Source organism: Nematostella vectensis, chromosome 9, assembly GCF_932526225.1.
Source record: "Nematostella vectensis chromosome 9, jaNemVect1.1, whole genome shotgun sequence".
Taxonomy (NCBI): Eukaryota; Metazoa; Cnidaria; class Anthozoa; order Actiniaria; family Edwardsiidae; genus Nematostella; species Nematostella vectensis.
Genome location: NC_064042.1, coordinates 5,270,171 through 5,290,101, shown reverse-complemented (window position 1 = coordinate 5,290,101; position 19,931 = coordinate 5,270,171). Strand labels below are relative to the sequence as shown.

General features: G+C 40.7%; 2 protein-coding genes and 1 long non-coding RNA gene across 3 annotated transcripts; 2 read left to right on the top strand and 1 right to left on the bottom strand.

Moving 5' to 3' along the window:
* Positions 1–1,515: 1,515 nt before the first annotated feature.
* LOC116617487 lies at positions 1,516–3,135 on the bottom strand. Its single transcript, XR_004295772.2, has 3 exons — positions 2,998–3,135; positions 2,274–2,371; positions 1,516–1,587 (listed from the first exon to the last, which is right to left on the bottom strand). It is a non-coding gene; the product is annotated as an uncharacterized LOC116617487 (long non-coding RNA).
* Positions 2,365–9,823, top strand: LOC5511001 (hormone-sensitive lipase). The gene is made up of 7 exons (XM_032380186.2): positions 2,365–3,160; positions 3,836–4,075; positions 4,521–4,700; positions 5,313–5,429; positions 5,754–5,940; positions 6,459–7,525; positions 7,870–9,823. The coding sequence occupies exons 1-7, from the start codon at positions 2,591–2,593 to the stop codon at positions 8,101–8,103; spliced, it is 2,595 nt and encodes an 864-aa protein (XP_032236077.2). The 5' UTR covers positions 2,365–2,590; the 3' UTR covers positions 8,104–9,823.
* Positions 9,824–11,096: 1,273 nt separating this feature from the next.
* Positions 11,097–18,874, top strand: LOC5511016 (homeobox protein PKNOX1). Its single transcript, XM_032380190.2, has 5 exons — positions 11,097–11,388; positions 11,526–11,882; positions 15,315–16,031; positions 16,353–16,429; positions 16,743–18,874. The coding sequence occupies exons 2-5, from the start codon at positions 11,544–11,546 to the stop codon at positions 17,395–17,397; spliced, it is 1,788 nt and encodes a 595-aa protein (XP_032236081.1). The 5' UTR covers positions 11,097–11,388; positions 11,526–11,543; the 3' UTR covers positions 17,398–18,874.
* Positions 18,875–19,931: the final 1,057 nt, after the last annotated feature.

Sequence of the window (19,931 nt, the reverse complement as noted above, 5' to 3'; positions counted from 1 at the left end):
TTGTAGACATGACTGTTGCCCAGGGTACTCCCCCTTTGTAGACATGGCTGTTGCCCAGGGTACTCCCCCTTTGTAGACATGGCTGTTGCCCAGGGTACTCCCCCTTTGTAGACATGGCTGTGGCCCTAGGTACTCCCCCTTTGTAGACATGGCTGTTGCCCAGGGTACTCTCCCTTTGTAGACATGACTGTTGCCCAAGGTACTCCCCCTTTGTAGACATGACTGTTGCCCAGGGTACTCCCCCTTTGTAGACATGGCTGTTGCCCAGGGTACTCTCCCTTTGTAGACATGACTGTTGCCCAAGGTACTCCCCCTTTGTAGACATGACTGTTGCCCAGGGTACTCCCCCTTTGTAGACATGACTGTTGCCCAGGGTACTCTCCCTTTGTAGACATGACTGTTGCCCAGGGTACTCCCCCTTTGTAGACATGACTGTTGCCCAGGGTACTCCCCCTTTGTAGACATGGCTGTTGCCCAGGGTACTCCCCCTTTGTAGACATGGCTGTGGCCCTAGGTACTCCCCCTTTGTAGACATGGCTGTTGCCCAGGGTACTCTCCCTTTGTAGACATGACTGTTGCCCAAGGTACTCCCCCTTTGTAGACATGACTGTTGCCCAGGGTACTCCCCCTTTGTAGACATGACTGTTGCCCAGGGTACTCCCCCTTTGTAGACATGGCTGTTGCCCAGGGTACTCTCCCTTTGTAGACATGACTGTTGCCCAAGGTACTCCCCCTTTGTAGACATGACTGTTGCCCAGGGTACTCTCCCTTTGTAGACATGACTGTTGCCCAGGGTACTCCCCCTTTGTAGACATGGCTGTTGCCCAGGGTACTCTCCCTTTGTAGACATGACTGTTGCCCAGGGTACTCCCCCTTTGTAGACATGGCTGTTGCCCAGGGTACTCCCCCTTTGTAGACATGGCTGTTGCCCAGGGTACTCCCCCTTTGTAGACATGGCTGTTGCCCAGGGTACTCCCCCTTTGTAGACATGGCTGTTGCCCAGGGTACTCCCCCTTTGTAGACATGGCTGTTGCCCAGGGTACTCTCCCTATTGTAGACATGGCCATTTCCCAGGGTACTGCCCCTTTGTAGACATGGCTGATGCCCAGGGTACCCTTCTTGCAGACATGACTATGACAAAGGGTTGGCCTCTTGTAGACATGACTGTAGTCCAATAAACAAAAAAGGCTGTTCACGGATTACGAAAATAACCCTTACCACCGCCCTTGTCTGAAAAGCGAGGCAAGTCAAGATGTTTATATAGACAATTGAAGCCTCACCCCCATGGTCCCCGGGAAGGGTGGGGTGTTAGACTTTGACCCTGTACAAAACAGCAGTTAAATGCCCCTACCCCTTGGATGCAAACTATAGGCAACTACTTGACAACAAGTCATCTAAAATAAGCTTTTTTATCTTTCAAAGCCAGTACACTTCAGCGAGTACATTTGTACCAATTACTATGAAGATAACAGTTACAAAAAAAAAAAATGGAAAAATAAATCATCTTCATCTGGCTTCTTTTTTAATATTTGTTTTCGTACGTGTTGCCGTGCAGCATGCCACATATGCTGATACATGGTTTGCTTGCTACAAAAGAAAAAGAGTCTCAAGTCAGAAACTAACATGATATTTGTGACACTATTCACTTGTCCCAAACCCCCAAGGTGTGGATAAGTCTTATAGTAAAAAACTGTAAATTCCCCCACCCCCTCGGGACAGATTCTCGTTCAAAAGTGTTCTTAGCCCCCCCACACTTCCCCGGGACCATGGGGGTGGGGGTTTCAAACGACTAGTGCATTATGCAGCGTCTTAGAGACTTTTTCATCGCAAAATGTTGCGTTACTTCTCATCTCTATTTTCTAGGAAATCAAATTATACCCAACAAACCTAATATTGGGTAAATAAAATGTCTACTGTCAATAGCTGCTATGATCATGCTCTCTTCCTGCTACGATACCGTAAGTTGTACAAGCACGAAATAAAAAACCGGAGGTGAGTAGAGAGTGCTCTTCTCTAGAGCAAAGTTCATTACTGAGTCGATATCGTACGACAAAAAATGCCAGCAATATTTCAACGAAGATCCTCATAAGAAGACATTCTGTCTTGTCATCACGAAATGTCTATGCATTTCTCTATCGCTATCGTATCATCCTTGAATAGGTATTATATAAAAAATTCATGTTTTTCATAAATAACAAATCAAACTATCCCCACCCCTCCCCGGTCAAGTATCGTACGATATGTACAACAACGATCACACACAGGTGGAATACCGGTAAAATGTGGTTGGTGAACGTGTTTATCCACGGTCGATTCCAGTTATTTAATACCAGGACTTGGACTTCGACCATTCTGTGAAATTGTCCCTTATCTGGAACAAGAATGACATGGTCAATTGCAAAATGTTCCCGCAAAAGTATAAATGGTGATCAACCGTTGATGAGGCGAACTCGAATCGTTTGAGTCCTGCCCTATTTGGTTCTTATTATTTGTGATTTCAGGTGGAATACTCAAAATAATGGGATTCTAGACCACATCAATGATCTACCACTGGTAAATTATCTCGAATCCGCAAAATTATATCTAAAAGATGGCGTCAGATCCTGGAAACCAAACGGTGTGCGTTTGTCCTCCCGGAGAAAGGGAAGATTTCGACTCTTTTCCCGTGTTGTTATTGCATCTAAAAAGGATAGTCGCAGACAATGCCGAATATTTTAGTAAATACGCTCATAAAGCTGTCTATAAGAGGTTTCATGAGTCTTTTAAGCAAATTTTAGATTCTATTGGATCAATGGAAGAATTGTCGACCTATCTCGCTCAGAGAGTAACCCTCTTCGACTTCAGCCCCGAAATCAAAGGCAACGGCTACAGGAGTTTATTACGAATAACGGAGCATGGAATTCGAGTGGTTACAGAAATCAGTTACTATTGCCTTACACACCGAGAAAAGTTTTACTTTAGAACTCATCACTACTGTTTAGAAGTTGAAGCATATACCTCGCTATTTTTGAGAGTGAGGGACCTCCTTCAGTATTCCAAGACTTGTATGGCAGAAAGCAAGCTAGGCGACTTATTCCCGACTTCAATTGACTCGCAAGTTATGATAGAAGCCGAGCAAATGGATAGAGAATGCTTCTACGGACGTACGCTCGGGTTTCAGGTAGGTTTATTAGGAAACAGCGGACAAGCGAAATGTAGTGTAAACAGTGATCAAAATTTGAATGAGTTTTGACGTGTCGCGCAAATGTTTGATATCAGCCTATGAATGCATAAAGTAAACAAGGCTTATATTTTTCCTGTCAGTGTTCACACACGAAATTATACGCTTTTTTAAAATAAATACCCGTTTTAATGGTGATTCTCAATTAGATGTGAATGATATCGTGAAAAAATATGTCACGATCCTATCGTCACGCACGCAATTGGAGTCACGCACATTCGACAAAAAAGTCCCTGTATATGCAAGATTTTTCAAGCCACATTTAAATCTCAGTAACCTTATTTTTATTCTAAAATCGTGTTATCTGACGAAACCTTGCGTTGGGCATCCACACACCTTTTGAAGTGACCCCCAACACACACACACATTGTGAACTTGAAAATTCTGTATAGACTTGAATTCGATATAGGAATATTATTAATATTATCATTATCATTATCATTATCATTATTATTATTATTAGCCACTTATTGATAATTCAAATGATTTTGCAATTTTGAAACCATTTACTTTGCTTTACTTGACCCAACATGGTGCCATTGCAGCTATCATAGACACCATTCAATCAATTCCTCTATGAATGATTAAGAACTTGATTTTTTTTACTGCCATCAGTACATGCCATCATTACGACAGTTCCTTCACATGGTTTGTGTGCTCATGGCATCCTTTGCTGAGGGCTTTGACCGTCATAAGACCAGTCCAATAGCCCTCATGACGGCATCTGTCCTACACACTGGCAAGTACACCGTCAACCCAGAGATGAGGGCCAAGAAGATCATAAAATTGACCGAAAAGACAAATATGGACTTTTGCCAGGCATTCTGGGGAATAACAGAGGGCTATGGGATTCAGGTAAAAGACCCGTGATTGCTTAGTTGTCAGCCCCCCCCCCTCCTTATCTCAATTAATATTCACACTAATAAGCCCCTCAAGGTATGTACCTAGGTGTGCACCCTATGTCCACCCCACCCGGGACCGCTCAGTTTTCAGCCCCCTTCCCCCCAATCTCGTTTGATATTCTCACTTAGGTGGGTTGTTTCTTATCGAAGGATAAAAGGTCTTAATATTATGACAGCACATCACCCTGTCCCCCAACCCCTCATCAAATACAGTGCCCTCTACCAAAGCCGAAGAGCTGAAGAGCAAATAAGAATGAGCTTAGTAGAACATCTTCCTGCGCCTATCCAAACTTAGAAATAAGGGGGTGTGTGCCTTGGTCCAAAATGGTGAGAGTTTTGTCATCATTGTTTCCTGTTATTTTTCACATTTGCTTTTATTGCTTTTGTCTATTTTTCAGCATTTTCCACTGCTTGTGTGCCCCGCCCTTAAGGTGAACAGGGTTTTCCACATCCCGTCTCAGCCATTTGAGCTTGCATCTCCTGATGGGGAGTTGATCTCTATCGTACCTCCATGCTCCTGGTCAGGGCTGGCCCCCACCCAGGTCCGACTGATGTCATATGAATGGAGGGATGGCCAGGTAACCATGACAACTGCTGAGTGATGACCGCAGACCATACTTAGTACTAAGAACGATAGTTTGTTGCTTGTAGTACCCAACAATTACTTACAAGTCAAAACAAAGCAAGACCTTCAACAACCCATAGGATACTAGTGTAGTTTGTTTTAACGTTATGCTTGTTTTGTTTTTTTACGTTTTGTCTTGTTTGGTTATTTAATCTGCTACCTAGGTAAAGCCAGGGTAACAGGAGAGGTTACTTTTTTCTTTTTTTTTATATTTTATTTTAGTTAACTATGTTATAACAGGGCAGTAGCAGGGGGTGGGACACTAGGGGCACCAGCCCCACCCATTTATTTAAAAAAAAATACAAGGAAATAACCAGGCCCTGTGCCCAGCCCCCCCCCCCCCCCAATATTTTCTCAAGGTTTCTGTATGGTGCCCCCTCCACCACCAATAGCACCAAGGCATGTTACGGTACTGTATAACACATTAAATTACTTATAAGTTTGGACAGGGATAACGCAAAATAGTTGACACCATTGCATTTTGAGCCCTCCATAGTTAGGCCAGCTCCTTGGGTAATATTCTAATGTCCACATATCAGAGCTTCCTGTTTTTTTTTTTAAACAGAGTCGTGATGGCAGTAAAGAAGAGGGCTCGGTGTCCAAACTCAAGCCTCGTGCTAAAGGTTTGATTCTGCACATTCACGGGGGAGGATTTGTGGCCCAGTCTTCCAAGTCACATGAGGTAAAGCAGTCACATGTAAAAAATAAATTGCTGATTTAATAACCTGCATTATTTGTTAGCCCCCCTCCACCCTAAGCCCTGCTTTTAATAAAATACACTACTATATATTAGGGTCACGGTCAAGTTTTTTTTTTCCTTTTCTAAAACTGGGTATGTTTCCTATTAATAAGACCCATGCTTTATTTTATTGTTGCGCATTATTCTCATTGTAACTTTTTTTTCCCTTGGAAATAAGGCAGGGTATTTTTTTTGCATGGAATGATGATTCAACGCATAACATTAAAAACATTGTTTTTTCTATAAATTTTGCACGTTTCCGCTAAGGTCTATCTACGCATGTGGGCACGTGACCTCAATGTACCAATCCTGTCCGTGGATTACTCACTAGCCCCTGATAACCCGTTCCCCCGGGCGCTAGAGGAGTGCTTCTTTGCATACGCGTGGGCGCTGAAGAACCCCGACAAGTTGGGCACCACCCTGGAGTACGTGTGTGTGGCGGGAGACTCGGCAGGTAGGGCTGTTGTCATTTTTGTAGCAGGCTTTGCCAACCACGTTCCCACGGTCTTCTGGGAAATGTTCAATATTGCTTCTAGCTGGGGAAGACCCAGGCGGGAGCTGTTTTTTCCTCATAGGGAGACCGTATCTAGAGCATTTACTGAATCCAAAATGGCCAGTAGATTGGAAAGATTGTGGCATGGAGATTGACAAAAAACGACCGTTTTTATCACTTCTATTGCCAAATTAGAGCATGTGAAGACCACTCATATCTTCGTCAGTTAGACGCCATATTGAAAATTACCAAGAAGACCCTGGGAACGGGGTTGTTTACTGTCGTTTCCTTGGGATCATAAAAAATAATTACCAATTGGACTTGGTTTGTTGGGTATCTGCCATTTTTAACCAAAATGAATGTTATCTGAGCAATACACTCTCTAAGATGCGCCCTTGAAATTTTTGCTCTGGCTGAAATATATTGCCTCCAAATCCACGATAGTCAAAATACAATATGGCTTGTTTTTTTTTTTACAGGTGGTAACCTCAGCGTCGCCCTGTGTATGCGCGCGGCGGAGTATGGGATACGTCGACCGGACTCGGTCCTCGCAGCATACGCTCCATTCAATGTACAGTACATCCCGTCCCCTTCCCGCTTACTTAGCTTGATGGACCCCCTGCTTCCGACAGGCATATTAGAAGCATGTCTGAAAGCCTACGCTGGCCTTGGAAAATCCCCCTTTGAAGAGTGTATCAAAACACCCTTTGTGCCACTGATCGAGAGGAAGGTAACTGCACCCGTGGATATACATGCGAACAATGTGAAAGCGGAGTCGTTTCTGGATAGACTCAGGTCGAGAGTGAGAAGCCCAGAAGAAAGTCCATCAGTCGAGAGCCCCACTGTAGCAAATGGTGACTGTGGTGAGCACGGGAGCCTTCTTTTGGCAAATGGTGACTGCGAGGGGGCTGAGAGCTTTCATAGTTGTCAAAGCTCTCCGTCAAAAGCTGAAATTCAACATAGACATTCCACGTGTGGATGCGCCCATGGGGAATCAGGATATGGCTGTGAAAATGGTCAATGTGAGTCGAAGGGTTCATCTGTTCCTGAGGATAACGAAGATAAAACGGAGGCAAGTAAATCCAACGGGAACAACAATTCAAGAGGAGATATCGGTGATGATTTATCGAATGAAGGGGTCGATATTGAGAGCACTTGCAGCTTTCCTCAACGCCCAGGACACTTGAATCTTAACATCAATGATAGAAGTGACCATTACGAAGTGACCCCTCATGCCTCGGGCCACATAGGCGTGCAGTACAGGCGTGGCAGCGATGACTGTATAGTGGTCAACGTGGTCGAATCCCCGACAGGAGAAGACATAGTCGAACCGTACTTACGCATTGGTACCCCTCCCGACGAGGAGGATGAGGACGGCGATACCCTTTCACCCCAGAACGAGGGGGTTACTCTAAGGCGTGGCACGAAGACACCTAGGCCGAGGTCAATGTCACAGGTGCCGCTACCCATCGCTAAGAACCCGTACATGTCACCACTGTTGGCGCCTGATAACATGCTTAGAACTCTGCCGCCCGTAGATCTCGTGGTAAGTATACGAGAAGCAACCTGGTTCCTACTGTTTGGGATACCTGTGGTTGACCGTGAGGCAAGAAGGACTAGAGAGGAAACCCAAAAACACCTCAGGAAACCCAAAACATCATCTAAAACAGCAACGACAAAAAAGGCATCCCTCCCCCTCTTCAGCCCACGAGACTGTATACGACATACTCATTGCTACGATTGAAGGAAAAGTTTTTGCTCTAGTCCGGTATTATTCACTTGTATTATCTAATCACACACTTGACCGTACAGAAACTTTTTTTTACATTTGCCCTTGATGAATTTCATTCTTTTATTGTGTCTGAATCAATATTTTTTATCAATCTATAGGCGTGCACGCTGGATCCTATTCTAGACGACTCCATCGAGTTCGCCCGTCGCCTGCGTTCGCTTGGGAAGCCTGTGGAGTTATACATCCTAGATGATCTACCGCACGGCTTTCTCAACTTCAATCTGCTCGCACAGGAGGCCAAGGAAGGATGTGACCTGTGTGCAGCTTGCCTTAAGAGAACGCTTATGGGAAAACGGAAACCTGACACGACCGACCGACCCCCTGTCTATTAGGACCGGAAGTAAGGCTATGACTTGTGTGCAGCTTGCCTTAAGAGAACACTTATGGGAAAACGGGAACCTGACACGACCGACCGGCCCCCTGTCTATTAGGACCGGAAGTAAGGCTATGACTTGTGTGCAGCTTGTCTTAAGACAACACTTATGGAAAAACGGAAACCTGACTCGACCGACCTTCCCCCTGTCTATTAGGACCGGAAGTAAGGCTATGACTTGTGTGCAGCTTGTCTTAAGACAACACTTATGGGAAAACGGAAACCTGACACGACCGACCTTCCCCCTGTCTATTAGGACCGGAAGTAAGGAGGTCTGTCACCAGTACTGATTGTTCTTTTTCACCTCGCTTATCAAAGTTTAGAGAGGAAGAAAAATCAACACAAAGCTCCAACAAGCGAGTACAGGCAAGCGCAATGCTCTTTAGTCATAAGGATTTGAAATGTGTATATCTGCAAACAAACAAGAGTTCAATGCTTAGAAAACATTTCTAGCGTGTATGTTTTGTATAGTTCACAGAGACATGCCTGAGTTCCGGAAGTTTCTAATAATAACACTACTTTTGGGGCATTATAATAATAACAGCCTGTCAAAAAACACTGTTATGTGTTTTTTTCCGGGAACGATTACCTTTCGGGACTTGATGTCTTAGACGAGGAAAAAGAGTCGTTCGTAGGTTGTTGCTACATCAGATGAATTCATCGATTACATTTTTTAACTCCTTGGCTTTCGGCTAAGACGTGAACGTGATTGTGGGGGAAATATGGGAATGGGGTGTAGGGGATGCTGCATAACGGGGTCAAGAATATGTCCAAACCCTTTTTAAACGGTATTAAAGAATTCTAAATTACATAGTACATACTTACGAGGGTAGTACAGCCTCAAAATAGCGCCCCAGCAGTTAGGGGATTCTCTCACAAGTTTCTTTGAAGTTATTAGCAAAATGTACAAAATACAATGCGATTTTGATATATAAGTTATTCATAGCTATATGTTTTCGCAAATTCTAATATTTGTAAAATTGAATGAATCTCAGATGGCTTTAGTCATTTCTTATTTCGAAAATGTTTTATTTTGTTTCAATGTTGCACAATCAGTGTTTTTTAATATTCAATTGGGATGACGTCACTATACTACATACACCTATTTCAAATATGGTTGCACTAATGAATCCTTGCAGGGGCGTAGCAAGGGGGTAGCCTAGGGCCCCCCCCCTTTTAGCTGCCAAAAAAAACCAGTAAATGTATGAGACATTATCTAAAATACAGGAGAAAAAGGCCTTTAAAAGTCCCTTTTGGGCCCCCTCTTGTTAAATATCCCAGCCACGCCGCTGATATGGACGAATCCTGGTCTTTGAAAGCAATGTTAATGTTTACAGGCTCATTAACAGGAATGATATAGATTTCCACAACTTGATTTGTTTCCTTCGCTCTCATTTATTATTCGATACTAATAAAGCATTGTGGATCACAATGGATTCTCCGATTGCAACCTTATTTGAAATAGTTGTATCATTGCTTTGTGGTAAGAAATGGTTGTGCAGCTTTGTTCTGCCTGTATATAATGTAATCTTATATAAAATTATATCCATGCATGATGAAATCCTAAAAAAAAAAATAAAAGTGGTTGGGACTTATTTAAGGGCAAAGTATTTTATAAAAAAAAGATATTCCATCATTCCAATTGTTACCTGAATGTTTGAATAAAAAAGGAGACGTGAGCTGTGTTATTCTGATTAGCAATATATTAAAAAAGGACTATGAACGATTCTCACCTTCTCCCCCCCCCCCCCCCCCCCCCCATTGTAAAGTGCAAGAGCTTCACGCCCTGAGGGGACTCGTCAAGAAAATTAGACGGGGGTGATCGTCCTATCCTTTAGGGTATAAAATTTCTGTTGACCACACCCAAAGTTGCCGACCCCGTCAGTTTTTATTCGAGTCCCCCCCCCCTTCCCCCGCACCACTTATTGTCAACGAAATGTTTATCCTCGCGTGGCTGTTATGGTATCTAATAAGGCGGATGTGACGTCATTTGGAACCCAGAAATAGATCTGCGAGAGTCGTTCAGGTAGCGTTGCCACATTAACATCAATCATATGATCGAATGTATTTCAGTTACAGAGTTCGACCTCGTACTACTGAAAGGTACTAAGGTATCTTCCTTTAGGACGGACCACTTGATATTTAACGGGAGAGTGGCTACTTCTTGATTTATTTATTATTTTTTATTTTTATTTGTTAATTATTTATCATTGTTAGGACATGACTTTTTGGGGTGGAATCAGCCACCCCCCCCCCCCCCCCCGTCAAATATTAATTGGTCCTAATGGGAGTATTCCACAGTTTTATGGCACTGAAGAGATAAATTTAAATTATATTGGCCAAAAGTGCGCTTTACTCTACAGCAAAGAATCGTAACGAGAAACCCTAAAACATATAATTATGTTGCCTTGCCGCTTTGAAATTATATTTTCTCTTAAATTTGGACATGTCCGCAAAGCAAGTACAGCGCATTGCAGTGCTATATGCATTTTTTTTCTTCAATAGATGGGCTTGCACGTTCGATTTCTTGATTAATACTCGCAGTGTTTTGTCAGTGCACGCCAGAAACTGGATTCTGTAGCCCTATCAGCGACGTTTCAGTTGCAGACTCCAAATTTATTCAGCATAAGCCCTTCTAAGCTTAATTTTCAAAACGAGCTGGAACTGAACCTATTTTGAGGCCTAAATATTTCCATTACCCTGAATGTAGCGCAAAATTTGTGTTAATTTCAAAAAGTGTTAATTATTATTTGAAAGCTTTCGCGCATCGCCGGCTATGCATAGCTTCATTAAACCCCCGCTCACACTCCTTTGTTACTCTGTTATACTCCCCAGTGGCCAGATTACCATACGAGCAACATGATTCGTCGAGCTTTTTTCTTTACTTTCAACCAAATTTCAAGCGCCGTAATCTATCACGTGACTCCACTTGAGTTGAAACCGCATCATTTCGAACTCACGCAAGTGAAAAGCTCGCGCTAAAAAAGAACACGAAATAATACCTGACATCAAAGAAATGTTTTTCAGTAGTGTCTTTGGCGAATACTAGGGATGCTGGTTGTAAAATTCGATTTCGTCTTTGATGCAGTTTTAGAGTGTAGGTGTCGTGAAAGCGGCAGTAGGTGTTTTGAGAAATATCACGTGATCCCGTCTTCTGTGTTTTCTGTATTTGATGTTGGAGTGACACGAGGCCTTGCCAGTCAATGTCGGATCCGCGGGCAGTTCTTTTTAATAACGACCAATTGTAAGTCTTTCACCCTCCCTCACAAACACATTAACACTACAAACCATTACCTTAACATTTACCTTTCACTGCCGGATCGATCGAACCACTATGGATGCAAGATATAACGCCATGTTTTGTTGTTTTTGTGACCGTAGAGAAGCTGCCATATTCGAATGGAGGGAATCACCAACCGTCCCCAAAGCATGTTATCGCCACAACAAAACATCGCCGTCAGCTCACCTTACGGACTTCAACAAAGCCAGGATAAGATGCCACCGTCTTATGAAGAAGCCCATATAGCTGTACAAAGCATGGAGAACGAAAAAGTCGCAATTTATCGCCACCCTCTTTTTCCTTTGCTAGCGATGCTTTTAGAAAAATGTGAACATGCTACGCAAACTAGCGATTGTCCAACTTCTGATGCCTTTGACAACGACATCAAAAACTTTATGATGCAGCACAATAGAGAGGGAAAACCATGCTTTTCTGGCGATCAAGAACTTGACAATCTCGTAAGTGGTGTATTTAGAGTGAGTGATAGCCTACTCCGCTGTTGTGTTTATTTTCGAAGCTCGGGAGAAACTCTGAATGAGTAATATTTCCCTCGAAAAAATCGCCACCTTTATTTTATTTTGTGGTTGTCCGAATTGGTGTTTTTCTGAACCCCAAATTACCAAACATCGTTTATAAAATTCTACCCGGTTGTGCTTACATCTACAGTGAGTATGATTTGAGATTTGCTTTGTTGCTACGTTTCGCTATTGAGTGGAAGTAGTCGACACATCGCACAAAGGAAAGTGCCCCAGTAAAAGGGTCTAGTATTTCACTTCCAGCACTGTCGGCGCCAAACTTGACATTTTTGACATCAGACCTTTTTCTCGGGTACCAGGTAATGTTTTATCCACGAACACACAATTCTCGCTGCGTTTTATCAGGTATTAAACGCACTCTTTGACGCCTACAGGTCTTTCGGATTTTCTTGTTTGTTGTAACCCCCAGTCCATTATTCATATAATACGAAAAAGGTGAAAAGAAATGATAACTTAAAAAAGTGTTTTTATCAAATGGACATTATATGTTAAGAAAACCTTAGCCAATTAAAATTAGCTCATAATTTCAGATGAATTACAGTGGGTTGAAGTTAACAAACATGCAATTTAAATGTTACACTCGATTAATTTTTCTCTAGGATATTAAAAATTTAGATATTTGTTATTAATAAGAAAAGTAGATCGTGGCTTTAACTGAATCGAGAAAGTCATTTTGGTTTTAGGCTTTTTTCTTCAGTCAATTGTGCCTTGTATCAGACCATAAATTTCCTGGTGCCAAATTGGACATCAATTGGTTCCAAATTGGCATTTGTCCATATCACCTTTTCATTCAAAAAGGATAAAGCTATAAGGTTAGTTTATCTTACACCAATAAATTCTTTACAAATTTTCCTTGTAGCCTTGACTTAAATTTTAGACTTTATTGAGTACAAATAGCTTTTCCTAATGTGCTACAATGTTGCCAATGTTTAAAAAAGAAATGTTAATTTGACCTCATCTCCATTGAAAATCTTGGCTTGTCTTTAATAAAGTAATCTTTTGTCTAACCAAATGTCTGAAAGTACCAAACCAAAAGTTAAGGGGACCGACCATAAAATTTCCATAACAGTGAGGTAACCAATTTTTCCTTCTCATTTTTAGGAGCCATTTGCTGATTTGTATGAACTAGGTTTTAAAATTTTAGAAAATATTTGATTTGAATTTTTTTTTGCACAGGATTTTGGCTTACTGTAAATGTTTTTTTTTAAATTTAGTAATTAGGTTTCCCTTATAGGGCTTTAACAGTAAAAGTTTTATTTCCTGTTTCATTAATGCTGCTCAGATATTTGATGAAAATAAGACTAATAGCAGGATTGTCCTGTACGTGCCACCATTGAAGTTTACTGGTTGAAAAAGGGTACTATGTATATTGCAGACTGGTTAGACAATTTTTTTAAACCATAAACTAGATGAACAAACCATAGTTTATGCATTAGACATAAATACAAGAATACATAAAGAAATGTTAAAGAAATCTTGGATAACTAATTGAAGATATTGCTAGGATGACAGCATTTGGTATATTAAAATTAACATCTTGTGATCAAGTTTTTTTAATAGTTTATTGTATAACTGTAAAATACATACACGTTTTGCTAGACATAAGTGCAAAGGATAGATAGCAAAGAGATGTTCTCTGTTTGTTTTGAAGACTGTTTACATTAAAATCTCTTGAAAAACCTTTACCTAATATAGATTACACTAGATTTTTACGGTAACTATAAAATGACATTATCATTTTGATAATGTTTGGTTTGAGTAAATTGATATCACATAAGGAAGAAGTTAAAATGTGTGATTTTGAAAGAAGACCTGTCTATTCTGCTATGTATTTTATATGTATCTTTACTTTCATAATGTATTGCAAACACTGTGCAGGTTATATAAGATATTTTGAGTGCTTCCACCTGTTATTTTGTGGCTGGCCAGCATTTTAGCTTGTTGTTGATGTGTTGTTAAAAAAACACCATTACCACCCCACCCCTAGTTCCTCCTCTGAGCTCTTGAAAAACTGCCTCACACCATTGCCAAGATATGGCTGGAGCAAGAATAAAGTAAAGTCAGTTTTGATTTCTTCTTGTTCTAGGCTTTTTATTCTTCTTATATTTTCTTAGTTATAGTTTATTTTTGTATATATAACCCTGGCTTGTATATTAGCCCTGGTTTGCTCGACTGCTTGTAGAGCATTCTAGACTTTAAGTGGTTCAAATTGGTTTATAATATTTTTAGGCCCTATGTCTCTAGAAAATAAAGCATAATTAGAACCCGGACTGTGATGTACAAACAGTGATTACATTCACAGCTGGGCTCACCTGAAAATTAACTTCAAATTACTTATCAAAGACTGGGTTTATGACTTGAATATAACCAATATAATGCATCATTGATTCTAATTAATTCTACTTTACTCTATCCATTTTTGTCTGTCAAAATAATAGAATCACACTGCTGTCTGTGTGAAAGGTTGGTTAAGTTTTTCTACTGTTTAATGACATGGTTAGAGTTTTAAGCATATTAGGAAGTTTAAAATGTTTTTTTCAGTTTTTTTTTAAATTATTATTCTTAGAGAGAGCTTTATTAAGTCATTCATAATTTTACTCCCTTGATAAATTGTTAATGTGGGATGGACAATTTGATAAATGAAAAAGAATATGTACTTGTTATCTATCTGCTGGTATTCTTTTGTTTTGTTTTTGTTTTGATATCTTTCACATTGGTATTCATGTTTTTCTTGTGGATTAAACTAGAAAATAAGACTCTGAAAACACAGCGAAACGGTTTTAATTAATTGTCAATTGATCATATTGATCACTTGTGTTTTGCAAAAATAATGTCTATTTGCTGCTTCATTCTTTTCTTCATGATGCTTTTTTAATGTAAAACGAAATTGAAACAAAAACCTGGTTCAAGAACATGTTATGGCATGGTTGATCAGGCAGGTTTTTTAAGGTGGCTTAGTCCCTGCTGCTTTCAAATCAGTGTTTTAGTTACATAGTTCATGAATATGCCATAAGCTCAGTTTTTTTTCTTTTCCATTGTTCACTCTTATTTTTTTTGTGGATTCTTTGAGAGTAATGACAAAGTGATCAGTTCAGTTTCATCTTGTATCTTGTGGGGCCATTTCTATGATTCCCATAATCATGATCATGTTTTAATTCATTGAGATCAGGTTAACCTTGTTTTACAATCTACAATATCAAGGTTCAAAAGACAACCTGTTTTAAAGCTTCATTGTGTTTTACTCCTTGATTTATTCTGTCTTTGTTTCATTTTTTTCTCATCTTCTCATTTTGTCTCATCTGTCTCATTTTCGATTTTTTGATGTTTAGTCTTATTCTATTTTTCATTTCATAGATCATCAAAGCCATCCAAGTTTTCAGAATCCACTTACTAGAGCTTGAGAAAGTAAATGAGCTTTGCAAAGATTTTTGCCAACGGTACATTGCCTGTCTAAAAGGAAAAATGCAGAGTGAAAATTTGCTGAGAAGCCCCATGTCAACGACTTTCCAGACCCCATCAATCGGCTGTGTCTCTCAGTCCTTCCAGCAACTGCCATCTGCACAACCACAACAGACTTTTATACAGCAGGCACAGTTACTTGCACCTCAAGACGTCGCCTACTATACAACTTCCCCATGCACAATTGCCATGGCAACACCACCTAACATCAGCGTCATAGCAACCCAAGTACAACAGCAGCAGGCTTCGCCAATGTCCTACACCCCCCAGCAGTCAGCTACTGTCGTTGTCACTGCTGCTACTGCAGCTACCCCTATAGTCACCCCTACAGGACAGACGGTCCTTCTCGCGCAAATGCCGCAGCAGCAACAACACATCGTCCCTGCTTCTGTGACATATTCGACGCCTAGTAGCATTGTGGTTACCACACCAACCACACCAACTAGTTCTGGGGCGGGGTCACCAACTGAGATTGCACTGCCTACTGCCTTGCCCATGCCAGCACTTGACTCACCGACAGACTCCAACGACAGGTCAAAGAAGTCTAAGCGAGGCGTGCTTCCCAAACAGGCGACATCTATTATGAAAACTTGGCTGTTTCAACATATCATGGTAAGTACCTTTGTGACACATCAGTATACAGTGGTACCTCTATTAATTCACCGCTGTCAGGTACTTAAAAGTTGACTGCTTAATAGACTTCATCTCCTTAATGGAGGTAGCTAAATACAGGACTTGATATTTGGAAATTGCTATTTGGGGCATCACTGTAGTTTTATCACATACAATATTGTTTTACACAATCTAAGCTACATCTTATCTATATCACACAAACCAACTACACTCACTGCTATGATTTCTCACACACTTCACAAATGTGACAAATCTTTGTGTGCTTTGTGCACTGACTAGCTAATAATTGATTTTACCTAGCATCCCTACCCGACAGAAGATGAGAAAAGATCCATCGCCCAGCAAACCAACCTCACCATTTTACAAGTCAATAACTGGTAAATAACACTTTTTAGTCAGAGTTTACTGTCTCTAGCCATCAGAAAACATGTCATATTATTTCTACTGGGTTGTGTGGCCCATCTTTTAAACACCTCTTACCTTTTAAGTTTGAAGTTGAGGGTTTGTGCTGTATCATACCATCAGAAAACATGTCATTTCTTCTACTATGTTTTATGGCCCTTCTTGGGATCACCTTTTAACGTCAAAGATTGTGTTAGCTGGTTTGTGCCGTATCTTGCCATCAGAAAATATATCGTAGAACTGTGTTCTATTTCCCTTCACTTGATCACCCCTTACCTTCATTGGCAGGTTTATCAATGCAAGAAGGAGGATTCTGCAACCAATGCTAGACGCTGGTAATCCAGAGGCTCACAAGGCCAAGAAGGCGAAGATACAGACCAGGCCTGCTCAGAGGTTCTGGCCAGATTCCTTGGTCCCAACTCAATACAATACTGTTGTGCCGATCGCACCCAACAACCTGGCCGTCCAAGCTAGAATGCCATCTACGTTACAAATGCAGACCTTGCCTGGTGGCACCATGTCTTTGCCAGTAGCCATGTCAACCCTAACAAACTCCAGTGGAACTGTTACTCTCCCTCCTGGGACTGTGACTTTGCCGCCGAACTTTGCTATACAACAAGGAAGCAATATTGTAATCGTCACATTGCCAGCCCATGCTAGCACCATATGCACTGTAACGGACAGCATTTCTGCATCGCACTCTGGGGCAACGTCATCAACAGCAACAACCCAGGCGAATGCAGCATCTCGAGGGGACATGTCACCACTGTTGGTCAGTGTGCAGCATGGTAGCCCCGCCCTTCAAAGCTCGCCGCTACCGACAATGGCACACAATGGGGGTATGGGCTCTATGGGGTCGCCTCATCACATCTCCACTGCTTCTAATGTTGTACAGGTTGACAATCTGGTGCACACGCTAGCTCTACAAAACAATGATGGTTGAACCACTTCAACTATATTACAGAGGTAGTGCACTCCTGTTCAACTCTGCTGAGAGCCATGTGCTTAAATTGACATGCTCAGAATGTGTGCTTGAAAGTACTTTTGGTTGGGTTTTCTAAGAAAAGGATAAACTGGACAGTCGTATCTAATGTAGGAAAGTACATAAAAGCAGCATTGCAAGAGCAAGTGACAAAATTGCTGGTAACATCTAAAAGATCTGTATTAACACGGTAATGTACATATGACTAAAAAGTGGGGAATGGACTAGCAGTACAGTTTGAAACTTCAGCGTTGCCCCATTATTGGGAAAGCCTCTCAAAGAAAATACATTTAGATTTTTATAATCTAATCATGTCAAAGCAGATTAAGTCTAGTATGGCAGTAGTAATAACACATCCCTATACTCTATTAGCTAATAATTTTGCAGAAATGCTTACCTTTTTTTATTTTGTATTAATTCTGAATCCTACTGTCCTAGTGCAGAAATGAAACGATCCTCTTTTAGTTGCCATTTTGATATATTTCTGGATCACTTATAATTTGTATTCCAGTGTTTACTAAAAACTATAACAAAGTTGGCTCTGAATGGCACTCTTTAGGTCAAGTGTTTTAAAGTGGTTATGTTATAGTGTCTTTCCAGATTACTGTGCATCTTTTTAGCAGTTTTATTTTTGCGATAATAAGAATCGTTTTAAAGGGCCCTTGACAGCCACACCTTTGTTAAAGTTTTCATTGAATATTGGTAAACAAATAATTTTGATGAGGTAGTCATCTAAAAACAAAGTTTTGTACTTCAGTTACCAAGTTCAAATAAAAATATCACCATAGTTTCTCTTAATCAGCCGATGGAAACGGATGCTTTCTCCACTTGATATTCTAACAAAATGGCAGCTGACAAGAGTCCATGGGATGAGCTGTGTTTGTAAATATCATGTTCAGACTTACTAGAAAAGCGGTTAAGATTTAAAAAGAGCATTGGTATCATTGCGTTGCTGTTTTCATGGACAAGGAAATCCTTGAAATAAGAATCATTTTTCTACCCTAACAGTGGCCTTCAGTGGCTCTTGTTTTGTCAGACGTTTGATGAGTTGGCTTCGGAAATGACGTGAATGCAATGCATCATGGCAAGCATAGTTTTTCACTAATCATATTATAGAAAGGTATTATTAGAAGTTTAATATTACTATTGAGTTGTACCTCTATGTCACACATATAAAATGATGGTTCTGTTTCTTTACGTACTAATGACTAGATAATATATGCTCTTTGCGTACATTTAAATAGAATAAGACCTGGCATTGAAAGGTAGTTGTAAATGTCTATGTTGTCTTTTATGTACATATATAGAAAAGGAGACAATAAGGTGATTTTAAGATATTTTATTAAAAAATAGTCATTGTGTGCTCAGGACTCACCAAGAAATTTAAATTATTCTAAAATAACTTTGAAAGTTTTAATAAAGTTTATGGTGAGCAAAAGCCTGTCTTGCTGGTTCGTGTATGGGGGACGGGAGGGTGGGGGGACGCAATGCCTCCTATGCGAGAAGGAATCTTTAGGGCATTTATTTTCTTTCACAAGGTGGGCATGCCCGTAGCCGGGGGGGAGGGGGAGGGGTCGAAAGACAGGCTAGACCACTAGACTGGAAGGTCCGCTCTTATGAAGAAAAATTTAGTACCACAGCGAGCTATCTTATAGAAAACGTCCGCTAAATGGGTAAACGATCCTGGCTACGGGCCTGGTGGGGTTGCACTCCTCCCAAGGCCCAACATCCCCCCCCCCCCCTAGTCCGCAAATGACCCCCATAAAAGCACACGGTAGGCCCGCAAATGACCCCCATAAAAGCACACGGTAGGCGCGCAAATGACCCCCATAAAAGCACACGGTAGGCCTGCAAATGATCCCGTAATAATTTACGAAATGGAACGCGGAATAGAGCGCTCGACTCTACGCTAGATAAAAAAATAACTCTTTCTGTTAAAGGAAATTATACATTATTTTAAAAATGAAAATACATTGAAAAAAATAATGCAATATATTTTATCTTAACTCTCTCTATTTATGCGGAAAGACAATGTTCTTGCATTTGTCAATAATAAAACGTCAGAAAAAACAAAAAGTTAGAATTATATTTGTAAGCAAGAGATTTGTAAACTAATATTGGATGAATTCCGCATGTGTTTTTCTAGAATTCCCGTCGCTAAAAACACGCTAAATCCCTCATACATTTAGCATAGGTTATTGTGATAAAAGTCTAGTCTTTCCTCCACATAAATACAGAGAGTTAAGAGAAAAAAAATTACTTTATTTTTTTAATGTCGAGCACTTCATTCCGCGTTCCATTCCACAAATTATTACGGGATCATTTGCGGGCCTGCCATGTTGTTTTTGGGGGTAGTTTGCGGGGGTCATTTGCGGTAATTTGTGTTTTAGATTGTTTTTCGGCATTTTATTTATTATTTATTTATTCATTCATTCATTCATTCATTCATTCATTCATTCATTTATTTATTTATTTATTTATTTTTTTATTTTTAT

What these genes read in the sequence shown, in the direction of transcription:
- LOC5511016 (XM_032380190.2), top strand. Translation starts at nt 11,544, where the DNA reads ATGGAGGGAATCACCAACCGTCCCCAAAGCATGTTATCGCCACAACAA. An exon ending in GGCTGTTTCAACATATCATG is followed by an intron (nt 16,032 to 16,352) that starts GTAAGTACCTTT and finishes GATTTTACCTAG; the next exon opens with CATCCCTACCCGACAGAAGA. An exon ending in ATTTTACAAGTCAATAACTG is followed by an intron (nt 16,430 to 16,742) that starts GTAAATAACACT and finishes CTTCATTGGCAG; the next exon opens with GTTTATCAATGCAAGAAGGA.
- LOC5511001 (XM_032380186.2), top strand. Translation starts at nt 2,591, where the DNA reads ATGGCGTCAGATCCTGGAAACCAAACGGTGTGCGTTTGTCCTCCCGGA. An exon ending in AGTCTTCCAAGTCACATGAG is followed by an intron (nt 5,430 to 5,753) that starts GTAAAGCAGTCA and finishes GTTTCCGCTAAG; the next exon opens with GTCTATCTACGCATGTGGGC. An exon ending in TGTGGCGGGAGACTCGGCAG is followed by an intron (nt 5,941 to 6,458) that starts GTAGGGCTGTTG and finishes TTTTTTTTACAG; the next exon opens with GTGGTAACCTCAGCGTCGCC.